The sequence below is a fragment of the Quercus robur genome, chromosome 11 (genome assembly GCF_932294415.1).
Source record: "Quercus robur chromosome 11, dhQueRobu3.1, whole genome shotgun sequence".
NCBI classification, from domain to species: domain Eukaryota; kingdom Viridiplantae; phylum Streptophyta; class Magnoliopsida; order Fagales; family Fagaceae; genus Quercus; species Quercus robur.
This window is the reverse complement of record NC_065544.1, coordinates 31,737,353-31,754,552: the sequence shown is the minus strand read 5'-3', so window position 1 is coordinate 31,754,552 and position 17,200 is coordinate 31,737,353. Positions and strand designations below refer to the sequence as shown.

General features: G+C 37.6%; 1 protein-coding gene across 1 annotated transcript; it reads right to left on the bottom strand.

The window, feature by feature from the left end:
- Positions 1-13,155: 13,155 nt before the first annotated feature.
- On the bottom strand, positions 13,156-15,478 carry LOC126704957 (uncharacterized). The gene is made up of 2 exons (XM_050403933.1): positions 15,179-15,478; positions 13,156-13,533 (listed from the first exon to the last, which is right to left on the bottom strand). Exons 1-2 carry the CDS (start codon positions 15,476-15,478, stop codon positions 13,156-13,158), a joined length of 678 nt encoding a protein of 225 aa, XP_050259890.1.
- Between the last annotated feature and the right edge of the window lie 1,722 nt (positions 15,479-17,200).

Here is a 17,200-nt window from a genome sequence, read left to right as displayed (position 1 = left end):
TTCACTGGCAGAGGGAGGCGGTGTTGCGGGCTAGGCCACCTTCTCGTACGTTTCAGTTTTAATTTCAGAATTAGATAAGGATGGGATTTAATTTGGATCCGGGTTGGGATATCAATTTTCAGATTTAATTTGGAATTGGGTCGTGGTTCTTACGTGTAAAAAATATTGTAACTTTTTTATTAAAAAAATTGCTACATCATTAAAAAAAATTGCTAGGTCACTATTCTGTTAGCCACATAAATAACACCACTAACAGCAGTTAAGTAAACTTTAGGTACCAATAGTATCGTTTTGCTTGCCTTTTCTTTTTAACAAAATAAAATAAAATTTCTTCCTTTTTTCTTCTTCAGCTTATATTTTACCAAAAACCTTGTTAGAAACCACCGACATGTTCTCAGATTATTATACTAATTTTTTTTATGCAAAAGGTTTTTTTTTTCTTTGTGGTTTTTCATTCTGACATGTCTAATTTAATTCTCTTAAACCCTAATCAGATACAAGGTATTATTTTTATTTTCTCAAACCTTAAACTATAGCTGCAATTATGTTGCATTCGTAGTAGTTCTACTACCACAATTAATAAAGGCATCAATAGGTTGGAAACCCATCTAGTTAGGTCTAAATATATTGCAGTAGCATAGAAATATATCGTAGAATGGGCAACCCAAGAAGCTCTTAAATTGCAAGGCATCCAAGATGCTCGAATGGTGAAAAAAAAATATAATAGAAATCCTCATAGCCAGTAGAGCTTAAAACTAATGCATTATGGTCGTAACCTATGATATTCTAAATATTTTCTTTTTTTGGGATAATGTTTTTTTTTATTAACTTTAGAATAAAAAGTCAGAATAAAATCCCTTAATATTAGCTTACGTTAGTTTATCAATTTTACAGTTTTTGTGGGATTTTTCCCATTTTTAGCATTATTTCTTGCTTAACAAGAATTAGGGTTACTTTTAAGAGTTTCATATATATACTAGCCTCTGAGCATGCGCTCACGTGCATGCTCAGAGGCTTTTTTATTTTTTGGATAAGAGTTAATTTAGAGCATTTATTATAATTTGGGATTACTATATTTTCCAATCACAAAAAAAAATTTAGGGGTGTGATGAGTGTCATGTGTGGAGAAATAATTTTCCAATCACACCCCTAGATTTTTTTGTGATGAAAAATTATTGTGATTGGAAAATTATTTCTCCACACATGACACTCATCACACCCCTAGGTTTTTTTTTGTGATTGGAAAATGTAGTAATCCCAAATTATAATAAATGCTCTAAATTAACTCTTACCCAAAAAATAGAAGAGCCTCTGAGCATGCGCTCACGCGCGTGCACAAAGGCTACTATTCCGTAATTATTATCCATTTTTGCCAACTTTTTTTTTTTTATTATATATTTGTAGTAACCAACGTGTTATTGATTGGAAGCTGATGCAATAATTTAGTATTAACCTTTAGGGGGAGGAAAAAAAAAAGATCATCTGAATAAATCTTATAAATAGTGCATATATTGAAAATGCATAATAAAAAATTGTAACAATAAAACTATTTACAAAATACATGTGATGACCTTTACAAAAGCTATTATGAAGAAGTTGATGGATCAATGTAGAAAACTGAAATATTTACATCAGGTAAAACTGTAAAATAATGCACTACATCTGGAATAGGTGAACTTATTAATATTATGCCGGCTACGGTGGAGAAGTTGGTGGGGCAATGCTATTTGTTTCACAATCTAATTGCTTTCCAGCAATATTTGCCATGAACCTATGATACAAAATGTGTTAGTTTGTGTTATTAATAGAGACTTTAAAACGTACATAATAATGATCACCACAATAAACATCAAACATAAACTTGTAAGATGAAATATTTGAACTAACCTTGTTATGATATTGCATAGCTCCATGTATGTGAAATGGTCTACTTCAGCTTGGGACTTGAAGAACTATCATTTAATTTCCAATTTTTTTTTTTTAAAAAAAAAATTTATATAAAAACTATGTAATGAAGTTTTTTTTTTTTTTTTTTTTTTTTTTAAAAAAAGAAAAGAAAAAGTAGACGTGGTAATGATTTGTACTTGTTTTATTATCGCATCGTCCTTGACTCTCATTTTCTGTTTGTCTTTACTGTTTTGGGTGTTGAAGATTGCATCGTTCTTGGTTTTTTTTTCTTCGTATCTTTTTTTGCTCTTGGATGTTGGAAACCACATTGTCCTTGATTTTCATTCTCTGTTTGTCTTTGTTGGCATAAGTGTTAGAGATCACAACATCCTTCATTTTTCCTTTGTCTTTATTCTTATGGATGTTGGAAACCTCATTGCTCTTGACAGTGATTTTTTGTTCGTCTTTGTTCTTGAAAATTCAAAATAAAGGAAAAAAAAAAATGTTTGTATATTAAGATTATCATTTAGTTATTCTCCTATTTTAAAAAATAGCGTAACACACCTTTCCTATTCTTGTGACTCTAAAACTCGTTTCACTTCTTTTCAAAGCTCTTTCTTGTCAGCTCGAACAGTGAATCCCCAACCAGGTGAATAAATTTGCAATTTTCGAATCTAACCCATACGTAGCATGACATTTTTAATATTAATTTTGATAAAACAATAGAAAGGGATGCTGATTAAAGATATCATTAAAATGAAATATACCTTGTTATCAATGGCCTCCATGTTCGATATTGATTGATCATCCTTCCACTTCTCCCAATGAGCAGTAGGAACAGCATGCACTCCATTATTTAGCATAGTGGACTCAATCCTCACATTTGAGTTGGCCATCCTTCCTGTTACCAATTAATTGTATATATAAAAAACTTCAAGAAATGAAATATTAAAACGAAGATAGCATAACCATTAAAATTTGTAAATTATTAAAATAAATCTATAGGTAAGACAGTTCTTTTCAATTGTTAATTAATACCTATGATGAAGGGAATGTAAGCGACTAAATTTCTCGGTTCGAAATAAATCAAACAAGTAAAATAGTTTCACAAAATGCGAATTTGTATTGATGATTGTGTGGTACAATTCTCTGTAATTACAAAAGAGTTATCCTCTGATTTGATCTCCTTAAAAGACTTGTTGATTGGATTTGTAGTAATGTGATTTTGATTCGAACACCCATTGTACTTCAATTTGGCTGAAGAATGGATTAAAGATCTTTGGAACAGAATTACAATGAATCTCTGGCTATGAGCTTGTTGGAAATCCTTTGTTCTTCACGTTCTTCGTGTTCTTCATCTTCGAAGGTTTGTGATGGAAGTTCTCCGGGGCTTTAAAGGCTTGAATCCGGGGAACTTCACTGATTTGTGGTTGTTTGAGGTTTCTGGAGGCTTTTGAGCTTGATTCCAGTGACCTTTGAGATCTAGGCAGGTAGTTTGGATGATTCTACTTCGAATGTTCTTTGTATTCGAAAGTTTATGGTGGAAGTTCTTCGGGGCTTTGGAGGCTTGAATCCGTAGAGTTTCCCTGATTTGTGATTTGTTGATGTTTTCGGACCTTTGAGCTTGATTCCCGCAAACTTTAGGATCTAGGCAGATGGTTTGGATGATTCTGCTTTGAATGTTCTCCGATTTTGGGGTTAAAGTTCTTGAAGTTCTTGGAGGCTTCAGGGCTTGATTCCAACAGAGCTTTTTCACTTTTGAACCTTGGTCCTTTTGAATCTTGGTCCTCTGGATCTTGGTCCTCCTGAATGTCTCAGGAAGGCTTCTATTTATAGGAGTTTGGGGGTGGGTGAGCGACACGTGGCAGAGCTTGATTGGTAACACATGTCACAGCCTGATTGGTTCGCTTATGTCATCGCTTACACGTGCAAGGTCGCTTGTGTCATCGCTTACACGTGCGAAGCTGTTTGTGTCACCGCTTACACGTGCGTTGATGTGTGATTGGTTTTTGCATGACACTTGGCAAATTTCTGTTGGCTTTTGAATAGTGATAGCAAAACCTAGCAGCAATACATGGTGCTTTGTAATTGGCTGTATTTTGTGGACTTGGTAATGTGACATGTCAGCTTGTGATAGGTCGAGAATTTTCCCTCTCTACAAATGCCCCCTCGAGACTCGTTCACGCACACAATCTCGGAGTGTGGTGTGGGAATGAGTTTCGAAAAATGGATTTTTGGTACTTAACTCTTTAAGTGAAGTAGTTGAAGGTGGTGGAGCTTTCAACAGGATGAGATAATTTTCGAAGAGTAGACCCACCCATATGAAAAGCTTTGATGAGACCGAAAAAGGGTCTACGAGTACTTGAATGTACTCGCATGATGGAGCCTTCTCAGCAGAGGTTAAGTTGAAGTAATTTCAGGAGAGTATTTTGGATCGTTGGCGGCGATCACAGGGTATAGAAGATGGGGAAGATGAGAGAATGGTGGCTGGATACAACATGCAAAGTCATGGGGATAACCTCGTGTTCTTAAGAACTTCTGGTGAAGTTATTTCAGAAGATCATGCTTTGGATTACAGTGAGGGCATGTGGGAAAGTGGTTGAATGTGCGTGTGTAATTGTATCACTCAAGTTAAGTTGAGGTAATTTCAGAAGCTTATGGATTCTGAGTATGCTGGTGGTGGCAATGAAGAAGACGGAGATGAAGCAAAGCAAATGGGCAAAACATATGCCACCATGGTGCTGGCCCTGTATGTTGGGGAACTTCTAGTGTAGATGTTTATGGGAAGTACACCTTTGGATATGGGACTGATTGCATGCTGAATGAGGTCCGATGGCTAGTAATTGAATGTGCCTGTGTGATGGGACCATGCCGACGGACGTTAAGTTGAAGTAATTTCAGAAGAGTACCTTCTGAAATTCTTCAAGCTGATTTTAAGTTGGAGTAATTCCAGAAAGTGAGTTTTGAGGTACCAGCAACAATGACCTTTGGGTCCCATAGTGGTAAGGTCATGGAATAAGGCTTTGGTGACCATTTACCGGCACCAAAGGCTGAATTCTGATGAGCTAGTGCCTTGGAGGTTGTTTTAAGTGTTGGATGGAAGACAATTTGTAGGATACCCCAACACTTTTTACCATCTTCACCTACTGCCACTTGTTGGAAAAGCATAGAAAAATGAAAGATGGAGTTAACTTGTGATTCTGGTCTTAGAAACCAGTCAAGTTGCTGTTTGTTCAGAAACCATTGCTTCTGTTGGAAGACCAAGCAATTGGAAAGAGACTACAGGAGCCCTGAGGTTAGGAACAGACGTGTCCGCTGGACTTGGGTTTCTTGGCCAACCAAGTCCACGGAAGCATGGGAGGACGATGTAGGCCTTGTTATGAGTAATTTTATGGACAAAAGTGGTCGTTAAGTGGAGAAACAAAGTTTGTTTGGATCTTAAAACTGCAATAATGTTGTAAATAGGGTTTCGACCGAACCATGAGAGGGTTGATCTCAAACTGATCATGAAGCAAAATCGGTTGCTAGGTGTTGAGAATGATGAGGCCATAGTGAGAAATGGCTATGAAAAGGAGGACTCGAAAATCTGAAAGAAGCAAATCTTCATTTCATGATTCAGTGTTTTTGTTTTGTTTTTTTTTTTTTTTTTTTGATGAGTTTTTGATGAACCCGGCCCTCCTATTTATAGTAGAGAGATGAAGAATGGTAGATAGGTAGTTGAGAATGGTAGTTGAGAATTTTTGGTGAGAACGGTAGATGGGAACGGTAGGTGGGAATAGTAGGCACCGAACGGGAATGGTAAGTTGGAGACTGGTAGGCACAGAACGGGAATAGCAAGTTAAACTAATGACCCAGTGTAATTTCAAGACACACTCGTGAGAGTTCATTTGTACTTTGAAAGGGAAGTCTTGATGAAGTCTGGAGATTAACCTTGAAAGGATCCCAATTAAATGGATGAATCTCAAATTTTGATCTTAAGAGCCTAAGTTTTGAACACTTGGAATTGAGTCATTTTTGCAATTTTCGAGTCTCAAATGACGGAACAGACTCCAAAATCGGAATGTACGTGAAAAATTGAGCAAGATAGGTCCATCTTAAAAATTTTGACATTTGGTCAACATTTGCACAAAGGTCAACTTTTTGGAAATTGGACATTTGCACAATTTCTAAGCTTCGAATGAAGAAACGGGTCCCAAAATTGGAATGTACTCAAAAAATTGCGTGGGACAGGTCCGTATTGAAAATTTTGATTTTTGGGTCAAGGTCAAAGGTCTACTTGGTCAAAGTATTTTCTCTCACTCTTTTTTTTTTTTTTTTTTTTTTTTGCAGGCGGTTCGGATCCGTGTCAAACCGGGTCGGTCCGGGTCAAATCTGGACCAACGAGTCAGCAGGTGTGGAGGATGACGTCATCCATGACGTCATAGGGCTGAGGGCACGTGCGGCACGTGCGAGCGCTGGCTGTCCTTATCGGCGCATGAAACTGAAGGCAGCACCGCCGAATCCTTTTGGCGGCGCGTGGAGGCGCGTACCTAGGGTTTTGGGCCTGAAATTCTTGGGTTTTGTTGATCCAAGGCCGTAGAAGACCATGGTCTAGTCAGTTTTCCAAAATCATGGGCAGATTTGCACAGATTTGAAGGACTAGGCCGCGGATCGTCGCTAGTCTGTGGCGGCGCATGGAGGCGGATGCAGCCGTTTCTGGGCTTGAAATTTTTGGGTTCTGTAGATCGTGGGCCGATGGATCTAGTGGTGGCACCCGTTTTGTGAAAATTTTCTTAGACTTGTGCAGATTTGAACGAGAAACCCGCGGGACGTTTAGGAGTTTGTGGCGGTGCATGGTGGCTACGTCGCTGAAGATCCTTCTGGGTTTTGTACATCAAAGTCCTTAGAAGATTTCTGTGGGTTGATTTTTTTGTGAAATCCTGTCAGAGATTGCAGAAATCTAGAATGGAAGACTGCAGACCTCGTTGGAGTCATTGCCACCTTGGTCTACTTTGGTGGTGGCCATTCTGACAACATTTGACAATCCAGGTAGGGAGTGGTTCTAGGTAACCAATAAGTGTCTCTGCTGTTCTCAAAGGGGTTGGTGACACAGTAGAATAAGAAACTTCCCTTTGCCGACCTAGAACCTCATTCACAGTCTAGTGCCATAGTTTTTCCTCTTTGCAGGTTGTTTCTGAGGTCTAGTGTACTATTTTCTTTCTGACAGCATGATACATTTATGAGCGCCCTTTTCTTTTCAAGGTTTGGTGCAGACTTCCTTGACCTTGAGTGTTTGCAAAATTTGACTTTGAGCTCCACAAATCTCTATATAAGGCCATTCGGGGCATATATTGAGTTGTACAAATAGCCTTCAGTGGGTAGTATGATACTTTAAGTGTAGAGAAATTATGTAGAGATTTTTTTTTTTTTTTTTAATGCTTTGTTTGTACTAACCTTTTTTTTTTTTTTTGACAGGCTAGTGATTAGAAATGAAGCTCTCTCTTTGATTTATTTATTTATTTATTTAGACGTGCCATGAGATTTTCTTCTGATAATCTCTTTGTTGTTGCTTGTTTTTGTTATGCAGCATGCTTTCCTTGGCAATTAAGCTGCACCAACACTTGTCTTTTCAACACAGCCATTTCAAGAGCCTTTGCAACGTAGCCGCATCAAGAGTTTTTACCACGAAGCCGTGCCAGCATCTGTCCTTGTATTGAAGCCATGCCAACATTCAACTTTGTCATGAAGCAACGTCAACACTTCATTCGTGCCAACATTCATCTTTGTCATAAAGCTGTCTCGACATTTTATTTGCATTGAGGCCACATCTACACTTCATCCATGTCGAAACCGTGACAACATTCATCTTTACCATGAAACCACGTCAACACTTCATTTATACCGAGGCCATGCCAACATTGCATCTTTGCCATTGAAGCTACGTCAACACTTCATTCGCCGAAGTTGTGACAACATTCATGAAGCCACGTCGAAACTTCATTTGCACATAAGTCATGTCAACATTTATGAAGCCATGTCAACACTCCACATTGCCATTGAAGCTATGTCAACACTTTATTCTCACCGAAGCTGTACTAACGTTCATCTTTGTTATAAAGCAATTTTTCAGAGGTAACATCGCTCAAACATCAAGGGCGTATAGCACTGTAGCCAGACATCAAGAATCTTTACCTTGAAGCCATGCTAACATTTATCTTTGCCATGAAGCCATGTCAACACTTCATTTTTGTCATGAAGCCATCACAACACTCCATTCGCACTTGCACTTGTATTGAAGTCATACCATCATTTGCACTGAAGCCATGACAACATTCATCCATGCCATGAAGCTACGTCAACACTTCATTTTTGTCATGAAGCCATCACAACACTCCATTCACACCTGCACTTGTATTGAAGTCGCACCAAATTTTTTAGAGGCAACATAACTCAGACATCAAGGGTGCATAACATTTGAAGACGCCAGAGCATTTTACCAAGATTTTGAAGATGTTGAAACATGCTACCAAGAATTTTGATATTGCACGAACATGCTCGTAGAGGAGAGATGATGCCACACCGACTTCAGATATATAATTTATCATCATTCCGGAGGAAGTTTACGTCATCCAGATTTCAGAGACATGATGTGAAATGACACCACTCAAAAGGGAGATGATGTGGTTCTAATTTCAGAGTTATGAAGTGGCACAACATAGAAGAGAGACGATGTAGCCTAGACTTGGAAGGTACAAGGAGATGCCCCCAGGAGATAAATGATGCAAAGTATACCTCAGAGATGTGGGAGGATGGCCACAGAAAATGAGCAATGCTATGAAGACTTCATTTCTTGCAAAAGAGGTTGGAGATTTTATTTTACTCCACAACCAAGCATCAACCTATGTTTATCATCATTTCAAAGAAAGTTAAGCAACGTCAACTTCTTACAGTCTTCATTTTCTACTACGTCGATCTTTGATCATCCTATTGAGCAATGCCTTGCCAACCGAAGGGACCTTAAAAGCGCATTGATGACTGTTGGAAAACTCCTCAAGTTGGACTGGTCATCCTTCTTCTTTTCATGTGACTGAACTTAGTGACGAGTACTAAGCTGCCTACGTACCCCGGAGAGGGATCAAGTCATCACGTAGTTCAACAGATTTTTTTTTTTTGATGATTTCCTTTTTTTTTTTTTTTTGATGATCTTTTTTTATGATCTTTTTTTTTTATGATTTTTTTGTTTTTTTTTTTTTGATAATTTTTTTTTTTAATGCGTTACTGAACTTAGCAAAAGATACTAAGTTGCCTATGTACCCTTGAGAGGGATCAAGTCATCACGTAGTTCAACAGATTTTTGTTTTTGTTTTTTGTTTTGTTTTGTTTTGTTTTATTTTATTTTTTTATGTGTTTTTTGCAAAAAGGGGGGCGTAGTGTGTAATAGTGGGTGTCACCACTAATCGAACCCGAAACCTTGGCCTCAAGGGAAACACGGGCGTCCAACCGCTACGCCACACTCGCAATTGGTGACATGGAGTAGGATTAATTTTTCCTTATTGGTACGCTTTCAAGGGTAATGGGAAGATATCATGTACTTTTGCAGTGCTACAGTGGGTAGTTTAAGCTCTTACCGAGGAGCAATCCTTGATGTTCAAGCATAGAAGTGTTTAAGGAACTTCCCATTGATGGAGCCGATCCTTGCATCATCATTGTTGATCAACTTGTGAGCTTGGTTAGTGTTTACCCCCTGCTTGAGAGTTGGAAGTACATCACAAGCAACGGTCACATGGTTTGACCCAACAACTTCATCAAAGTTTAGATCAATCTTGTTTTCTTTGGCAAGCTTCATGATTTGTTCTTTGAAGAAAAAGCATTTTTGGATTGGGTGGCCAATGATGCGATGATATTTGCAGTAGTTAGGGTCATCAAATTTCCCCATGTCTTCTGGCCGCTTGCATTCTGGCAATTCAATCAGCTTCAATTGCAATAGTTGTTCTAAGATGTTTGGCACATCTTCATCGGGGAACGGATATACTTTTTGCTCACGTTTCTTAAAAGTCAAGCGATGCCACCTCGTTCTTTTGCCATCCTTCAAGTCGTTTTTCATTTGCATTTGCTCCTCTTCTTGGAACCTTAATTTCGGCAGTGTTAACAACCATTGGGTCTTTGAGGCTGACTTTTGCATTCCTGTCATTCCTCCTTACTTCCTTTATGCTTTCCTCAAGTATGGGAGGGTTTGTGCTTCCGCGGCTAGCAATGCTCAACTCCATGTCATGAGCACGAGTTGCTAACTCTTCAAATGTTCGAGGTTTTATCCCTTGAAGGATGTAAAAAAGTCTCCAATGCATGTCTTGGATGCACATCTCTACAACAGATATTTCAAAAAGTCTATCCTTGCAATCTAGACTCAAAGAACGCCACCGATTGATATAATCAACGACGGGCTCATCCTGCCACTGTTTAGTATTGGTAAGCTCCATCATGCCTACCATACACCGTGTGCTGTAGAATCGGTTGAGAAACTCTCTTTCTAGTTGTTCCCAACTGTCGATTGACTTAGTTTCTAAGTCTGTATACCAATCAAAGGCATTTCCCTTGAGCGAACGAACAAATTGCTTTACAAGGAGACCTCTTTGAGTCCCTGCATTCTCACAAGTTTCTATAAAGTGAGCAATGTATTACTTAGGATTTCCTTTGCCATCAAACTGAAAGAACTTGGAGGGTTGATACCCATTTGGCATTCTCATGTTGTCGATGCGCTTTGTGTAGGGTTTTGAATATGTGAGAGAACTTGTAGAAGAACCTCCATATTGTGCTCGGATGGTATTTGTTATCATGTCTTGTAATTGTTGGACTGACAACGAAGCAACCGAAGTAGATTGTTCTCATCGGGGAGTGTTTTCTATTTCTCTCCCTTTGTCATTCTTCGTAGATGTGAATTTATGACCATGGCTTGATTCACCAAGATCTTGTACTTCGAGTTTGTTCATCAAAGTTGCAATTCGGAGGTCCTTATCTTCAAGTGCTTTTGTGAGAAGGACAACCCTTTGTTCCATTTCGGCCATCTTTTCTTCCATGGTAGAGGTGTTAGTCATCATGACTGACACAACTTCCCAAGATGATGGAGAAGAAAGTGATTTGATGTGAGCACGTGAAATCTCATCTTTTGGGTTCCCTTCGGTGGGAGAGAAATCGTGTGACCAACTTCTTCTGAAGGAAGAAGGGGATTTGCCCCCATACTTGAGGTGTTCCAAGGTGGAGACGTTCTTGTTGATGACCTTGTTTCTTGTAAGAGGGTCTAAGGAGATGATTGTCTGGACCTTGGCTTCCTTGGTTGTTTGATATTGAAGTTGATTGTTTGCTTTGGGTTGGCTACAATTGATTACACCAATGCAGTTGTTGGTGGTAGCCGTACCAAGTCTAATTGAAGTAGCTATTGTTGAAGCTTGAATGTTCTTGCTAGAGGCCATTTGAGCTGGTAGCAAGATGATGAAGATTTCTTTCTTTCTTTGAAGGAGAATGAGATGAGAGGCAGAGATGTCCCACCGGGCGTGCCAGAATTTGTAAGCGACTAAATTTCTCGGTTCGAAATAAATCAAACAAGTAAAATAGTTTCACAAAATGCGAATTTGTATTGATGATTATGTGGTACAATTCTCTGTAATTACAAAAGAGTTATCCTCTGATTCGATCTCCTTAAAAGACTTGTTGATTGGATTTGTAGTAATGTGATTTTGATTCGAACACCCAATGTACTTCAATTTGGCTGAAGAATGGATCGAAGATCTTTGGAACAAAATTACAATGAATCTCTGGCTATGAGCTTGTTGGAAATCCTTTGTTCTTCACGTTCTTCGTGTTCTTCGTCTTCGAAGGTTTGTGGTGGAAGTTCTCCGGGGCTTTAGAGGCTTGAATCCGTGGAACTTCACTGATTTGTGGTTGTTTGAGGTTTCTGGAGGCTTTTGAGCTTGATTCCAGTGACCTTTGAGATCTAGGCAGGTAGTTTGGATGATTTTGCTTCGAATGTTCTTTGTATTTGAAAGTTTATGGTGGAAGTTCTTCGGGACTTTGGAGGCTTGAATCCGTAGAGCTTCACTGATTTGTGATTTGTTAATGTTTTCGGACCTTTGAGCTTGATTCCCGCAAACTTTAGGATCTAGACAAATGGTTTGGATGATTCTGCTTCGAATGTTCTCCGATTTTGGGGTTGAAGTTCTTGAAGTTCCTAGAGGCTTCAGGGCTTGATTCCAGCAGAGCTTTTTCACTTCTGAACCTTGGTCCTTTTGAATCTTGGTTCTCTGGATCTTGGTCCTCTTGAATGTCTCAGGAAGGCTTCTATTTATAGGAGTTTGGGGGTGGGTGAGCGACACGTGACGGAGCTTGATTGGTAACACATGTCACAGCCTGATTGGTTCGCTTATGTCATCGCTTACATGTGCGAGGTCGCTTGTGTCATCGCTTACATGTGCGAGGTCGCTTGTGTCATCGCTTACACGTGCGAAGCTATTTGTGTCATCGCTTACACATGCGCTGATGTGTGATTGGTTTTTGCATGACACTTGGCAAATTTTTGTTGGCTTCTGAATAGTGATAGCAAAACCTAACAGCAATACATGGTGCTTTGTAATTGGCTATATTTTGTGGACTTGGTAATGTGACATGTCAGCTTGTGATAGGTCGGGAATTTTCCCTCTCTACAGGGAACAAAACATCTTTATACACAATATTTCTTGTGTGAACACCTTCCTCCTCAAGTGTTCTTCCTTTTTGCACCAATAGTTTTGTGGTGGATTGGGAGACTTCCCTTGACAACGCCACATATAATTGGCCATGACTAAAAACATGATCAGGAAGATAAATTCCAACAGTTGGAATTTTCTGACCTTGTGCTTTATTTATTGTAAGTGCAAAGCTCAAACGTATAGGAAATTGTCGTCTGATCATTACAAGTGGCAGGTGTACATTTTCTGTTGTCTTCAAAGGAATTCTTGGCAAAAAAACCGCATATACCCATATATTGTCTAGTCAAAATTTCAGCGTCAATTACGTTGTTAAAACATCCCCGGCATATCAATCTTTTACCATTACATAATCTGGCTTTTGGATCTATATTGCGCAGCAACATAATTGGAGCACCTTTTTTAGCCTTAGTATATGTGGTGGTAAACCCCCTGGAGATATAGAATTTAGGAATTCTTGTTGATATAGATGTTGAGTATCTCCTTCAACCTCATCAAAAGAATATAACGTAAACTCATCTCTTGAAAACTGTGAAATTATCTTTGCATTAAGCTATTCAACAACATCATTTATAGGTGTTAGCAAAGCCCTATCAACCATATACCTTGCATCATTGGCATGTTCTTGCAAACTTGGAAAAACTTGATCAATCAAGTTGTATATAGAAAGCTGACCCTCCCATTGCATTGCCATTGAAAGGGGTAGTTTAATCAAATCATCCATTATATATGGTTCAATCCATTCACCAATGTGTTGTATATACTCAGCAAACTCTTCATCGTTGATAGACCTCATATTCTGCTTCAAATGTAACACTTTAACATCTTTCCATAATGGGGACTTGACTATGCATGCATCAATCATTTTTGCCTTTATACCCTTTGGAACAACCAGAAGTACTTGACGAAAATCTCCACCCAAAATTAGCACCTTCCCACCAAAAGGTAAATTTACTTCCATAATCTATACTACTATTTAAGGGGCTTTTCCTATTTGGATTCCTCAATTTTTATACCCAAAATACCCTCAAATTCATTCTAAGGCTAAAATTATAGGGTTAAACATGTAAAATTAGTAATTTAAAAAACCCTAATTTTTAGATAAATTAAAAAAATAAAAAAAAAGTTTTTTCTCCCACTTCCCCATTTCTCTCTCACTTTAGTTTTCCTTTTTTTTTTTGATAACTTTCCACTTTTTATTTTATTTTATTTTGATTGAACGTTTTCAACTTTTTTAATTAACAAAATCATTTTTCCCCTTTTTTTAACCGATTAGATTTACCATGTTTCACTCCTGAAAAATTGCTTTTAATTTGCCAACTACGTTTTCCACCTATACAATTACTAAACTCAAATTTTTTTTTCCTTTTAAAACAAATTGTAAACCAAATTAATTGTAAAATACATTTGTCATTAGTTCCTTTTCAGTTTCTTCGCAGTTCACACTTTCTCCGCTAGCCACTATTGATCAGTTATTATGCAGCTATACTGCAAAATAACTGCACTTTCTTCTCTAATAAAATTTTTATTTAAAAAATTGAACTTTCTTCTCATCTCTTTTTTATTCTGTATCTATTTTGTTTTTACGTGGAGAGAAGAAGAGGCTGCCAAAAAGAGATTTGGCCAGTGGGGAGAGAAAGCAGATCTAGGCCATTCTTCTTTTCTATTGCCACTCTAGAGTCTAGATCTAGAGCCATTCCGAATCCGCTCATCTACTTGACTTTGGTAATTGGTAATGTCCTCCCACCGAACAACCTCTTCTCATTTTTTTTAGTCTCTTTAATATCTATTTTGTTTTAATTTTACGGTATTGGTTCTTGCTTTAAATATATATATATATATTTTCTCTAATTGTTCTTCATTTTTTTTCTTTTATATTTCTACATTTCATAATTTGGGGAATGTGGTGAGTTGAGTCTGTTGCTTTTGTGGTTAAATACGTGTTCTAGGAGTTTGTAAAAAATATTTGGTTTGCAAACGTCTAAAATTTTTCTTATTATTTCTCAGGTGAGTGACCCATTTTTAAAATGAGGCTAACATTGTCTCCAAAGATGTTGAGCTCGGGCAGTGTTGTAGTTGATCATCAACGACATAGTTGTTAGCATTAATAGTAGTGAGAGAGATGGAAGGGTGTCAGTGATGAGCTATAGTCATTGGAGTAGAGAGTTCTTATTTTTTAAAATTTATGTTAATTTTTCAATTTAAATTTGTAATACTATGAGCATTCGGTTTAGTGCTCAGAGGCTCTTCTATTTTTTGGGTAGCGGTTAATTTAGAGCATTTATTATAATTTGGGATTACTATATTTTTCAATCACAAAAAAAACCTAGGGGTGTGATGAAAAATTATTTCACTGCACATAATACTCATCACACCCCTAGGTTTTTTTTTTTTTTTTTTTTTTTTTTTTTTTTTTTTTTGTGATTGGAAAATGTAGTAACCCTAAATTATAATAAATGCTCTAAATTAATCCTTACACAAAAAATAAAAGAGCCTCTGAGTACATGCGTGAACGCGTGCTCAGAGGCTATATCTCTAAATGTTCTATCTAAAGATCCGAGTGCACGTCGATTTACCATTGAGGCTTCATCCCAAATAATTATGGTGGCACGTCTAATAAGTTCAGCTAAGTCTGATTGTTTACTTATTGAGCAAGTAGATGAAGCATCGGGAGTTAAAGGAATCTTAAACCTGGAATGCGTTGTTCTTCCACTAGGGAGTAATGTTGCTGCTATGCCAGATGTAGCTGTGGCAATTGCATTGTGACCGGCTTTTCTCAAGGTTGCCAATATTATGTGATACAAAAATGTTTTCCCAGTTCCCCCTGGCCTATCGATGAAGAATATCAAGCTTTCCTTACGATCAATAACTGTCATGATTGTCTCATATGCAACTCTCTAGTCATTATTCAACTTCTCAATTAAAGTGAGTTCTTCATCTACATTAGGAATAGTTAGCTCATCTTGTATGAGTCTTGGTACAGCTGAATTATTGCCACATTCTCCAGTTGAAATCGGCAAATCATACTCTGTTATATGTTTTCCATGTTGCAAGAGTAATGCCTCTAAATCATTGAGAAGTTTATTTGTGTCTCTGTTGTAACAGATGTTGATGGGTAATCTTCTACTACATATGGATAGAACTCATTCCACAATTCTCTTACTCTAATTTGTAAACAAAATACCAATATTTTTGCAAACAATCTTCTTAAAGCGGACGGCATTTGAATGTCTCTTGCCTCAAGCAGACACTGCCATATGCTGTTATCATTCTGTAGTAAACCCCTTTGTTCAGCTGCTAGCTTAAAAGTTGGATATGTTATCCCATTCACAATCAATAAATCATCAAATCCTGTTGGCCCCTTGACATGATTAAGAAGAACATGCAGATTGAACTTCTCTCCATCAAATGGTGAAACAGTATATATCCTGCCCATTACTTTTTTATGAGATCTTCTTCGTGTCCATGTTTTATTTTTATAATCCCAACAATAATGCTCAGGGAACTCTCTATATAGATAATTTCATGCATCATGATCAATCATATTCATATAAAAAAAATTTAGTGAGCATTGTATTTTTACTTCGCTCCAAAACATTAGCAATAGGTTCATGTGGTCTAAAACGTACCTGTTGTCTATCTGGAAGATGAATTTGCAAACGAAAAACGGCAGGGTACATTCAATACATAGGAAAAGAAAATATCTTCCAACATGCCTCTGAAGCACATACCCATCTTGCATCAATGTACTGTTGGACCTCATCATAATTTGGGTCTGGTCTAACTTCCATAGAGACACGATCTGGGCCTTTATACACATATTTATATAAGTACTTTACACTCTTGATACTGCAACATATTTCAACATTAATATGGCAATTATATTTCAGTAGTAACCAAGGATTATATGGAACAACCCATGTGTTGTCTACCATAATCCTACAATGATCATTCAATGGCATGACATTATTAGTATCATATCGTTTGTAAACAGAATATGAGTCATTGCCTTGGTAGGTTTCTAGTGAGAAAGGCTTTGGGTATCATTTTTTACATCGCCCATTTTTCATGCATGGTGATCTTAGATTTTGTACTCCGCAAAGACCATGTATCATATGCTTCAGTGCAGCTTTATGTAACTGAGGTTGTTCCTCCTTACACAGTATTTCAACTTTAACAACTCGATCGTAATCCTCTGGATTATGCAATTTATCATCTTCATTGAGAATTATAAGCATGTGTGCATGTGGTAAACCCCTTTTTTGGAATTCAAAGACCTGCACATAGACAATAACTCTTCCGAGAACCCCCTTAACCACAATATCATCTTTCAATTCTTCAAATTTTGATTTAAAAACTCTGGCAAGCAAGTCTGGACGATCTTGTGCGGTTTGTGTGGGTAAAAGCTCATTTTGGATTTCTTCCCATCTTGGATTACATGTCATTGTGATGAATAAATCTGGTTTCCCAAACTTTTGAACCAATGACATTGCATCTTGAAATCGTTGGATTATCGCGCAGGCTTCCCATAAATGATGAAGGTAGAATGGTTCTATGTCCAACATTTTCTAAATATAAGATGAAAATTTTAGATCATT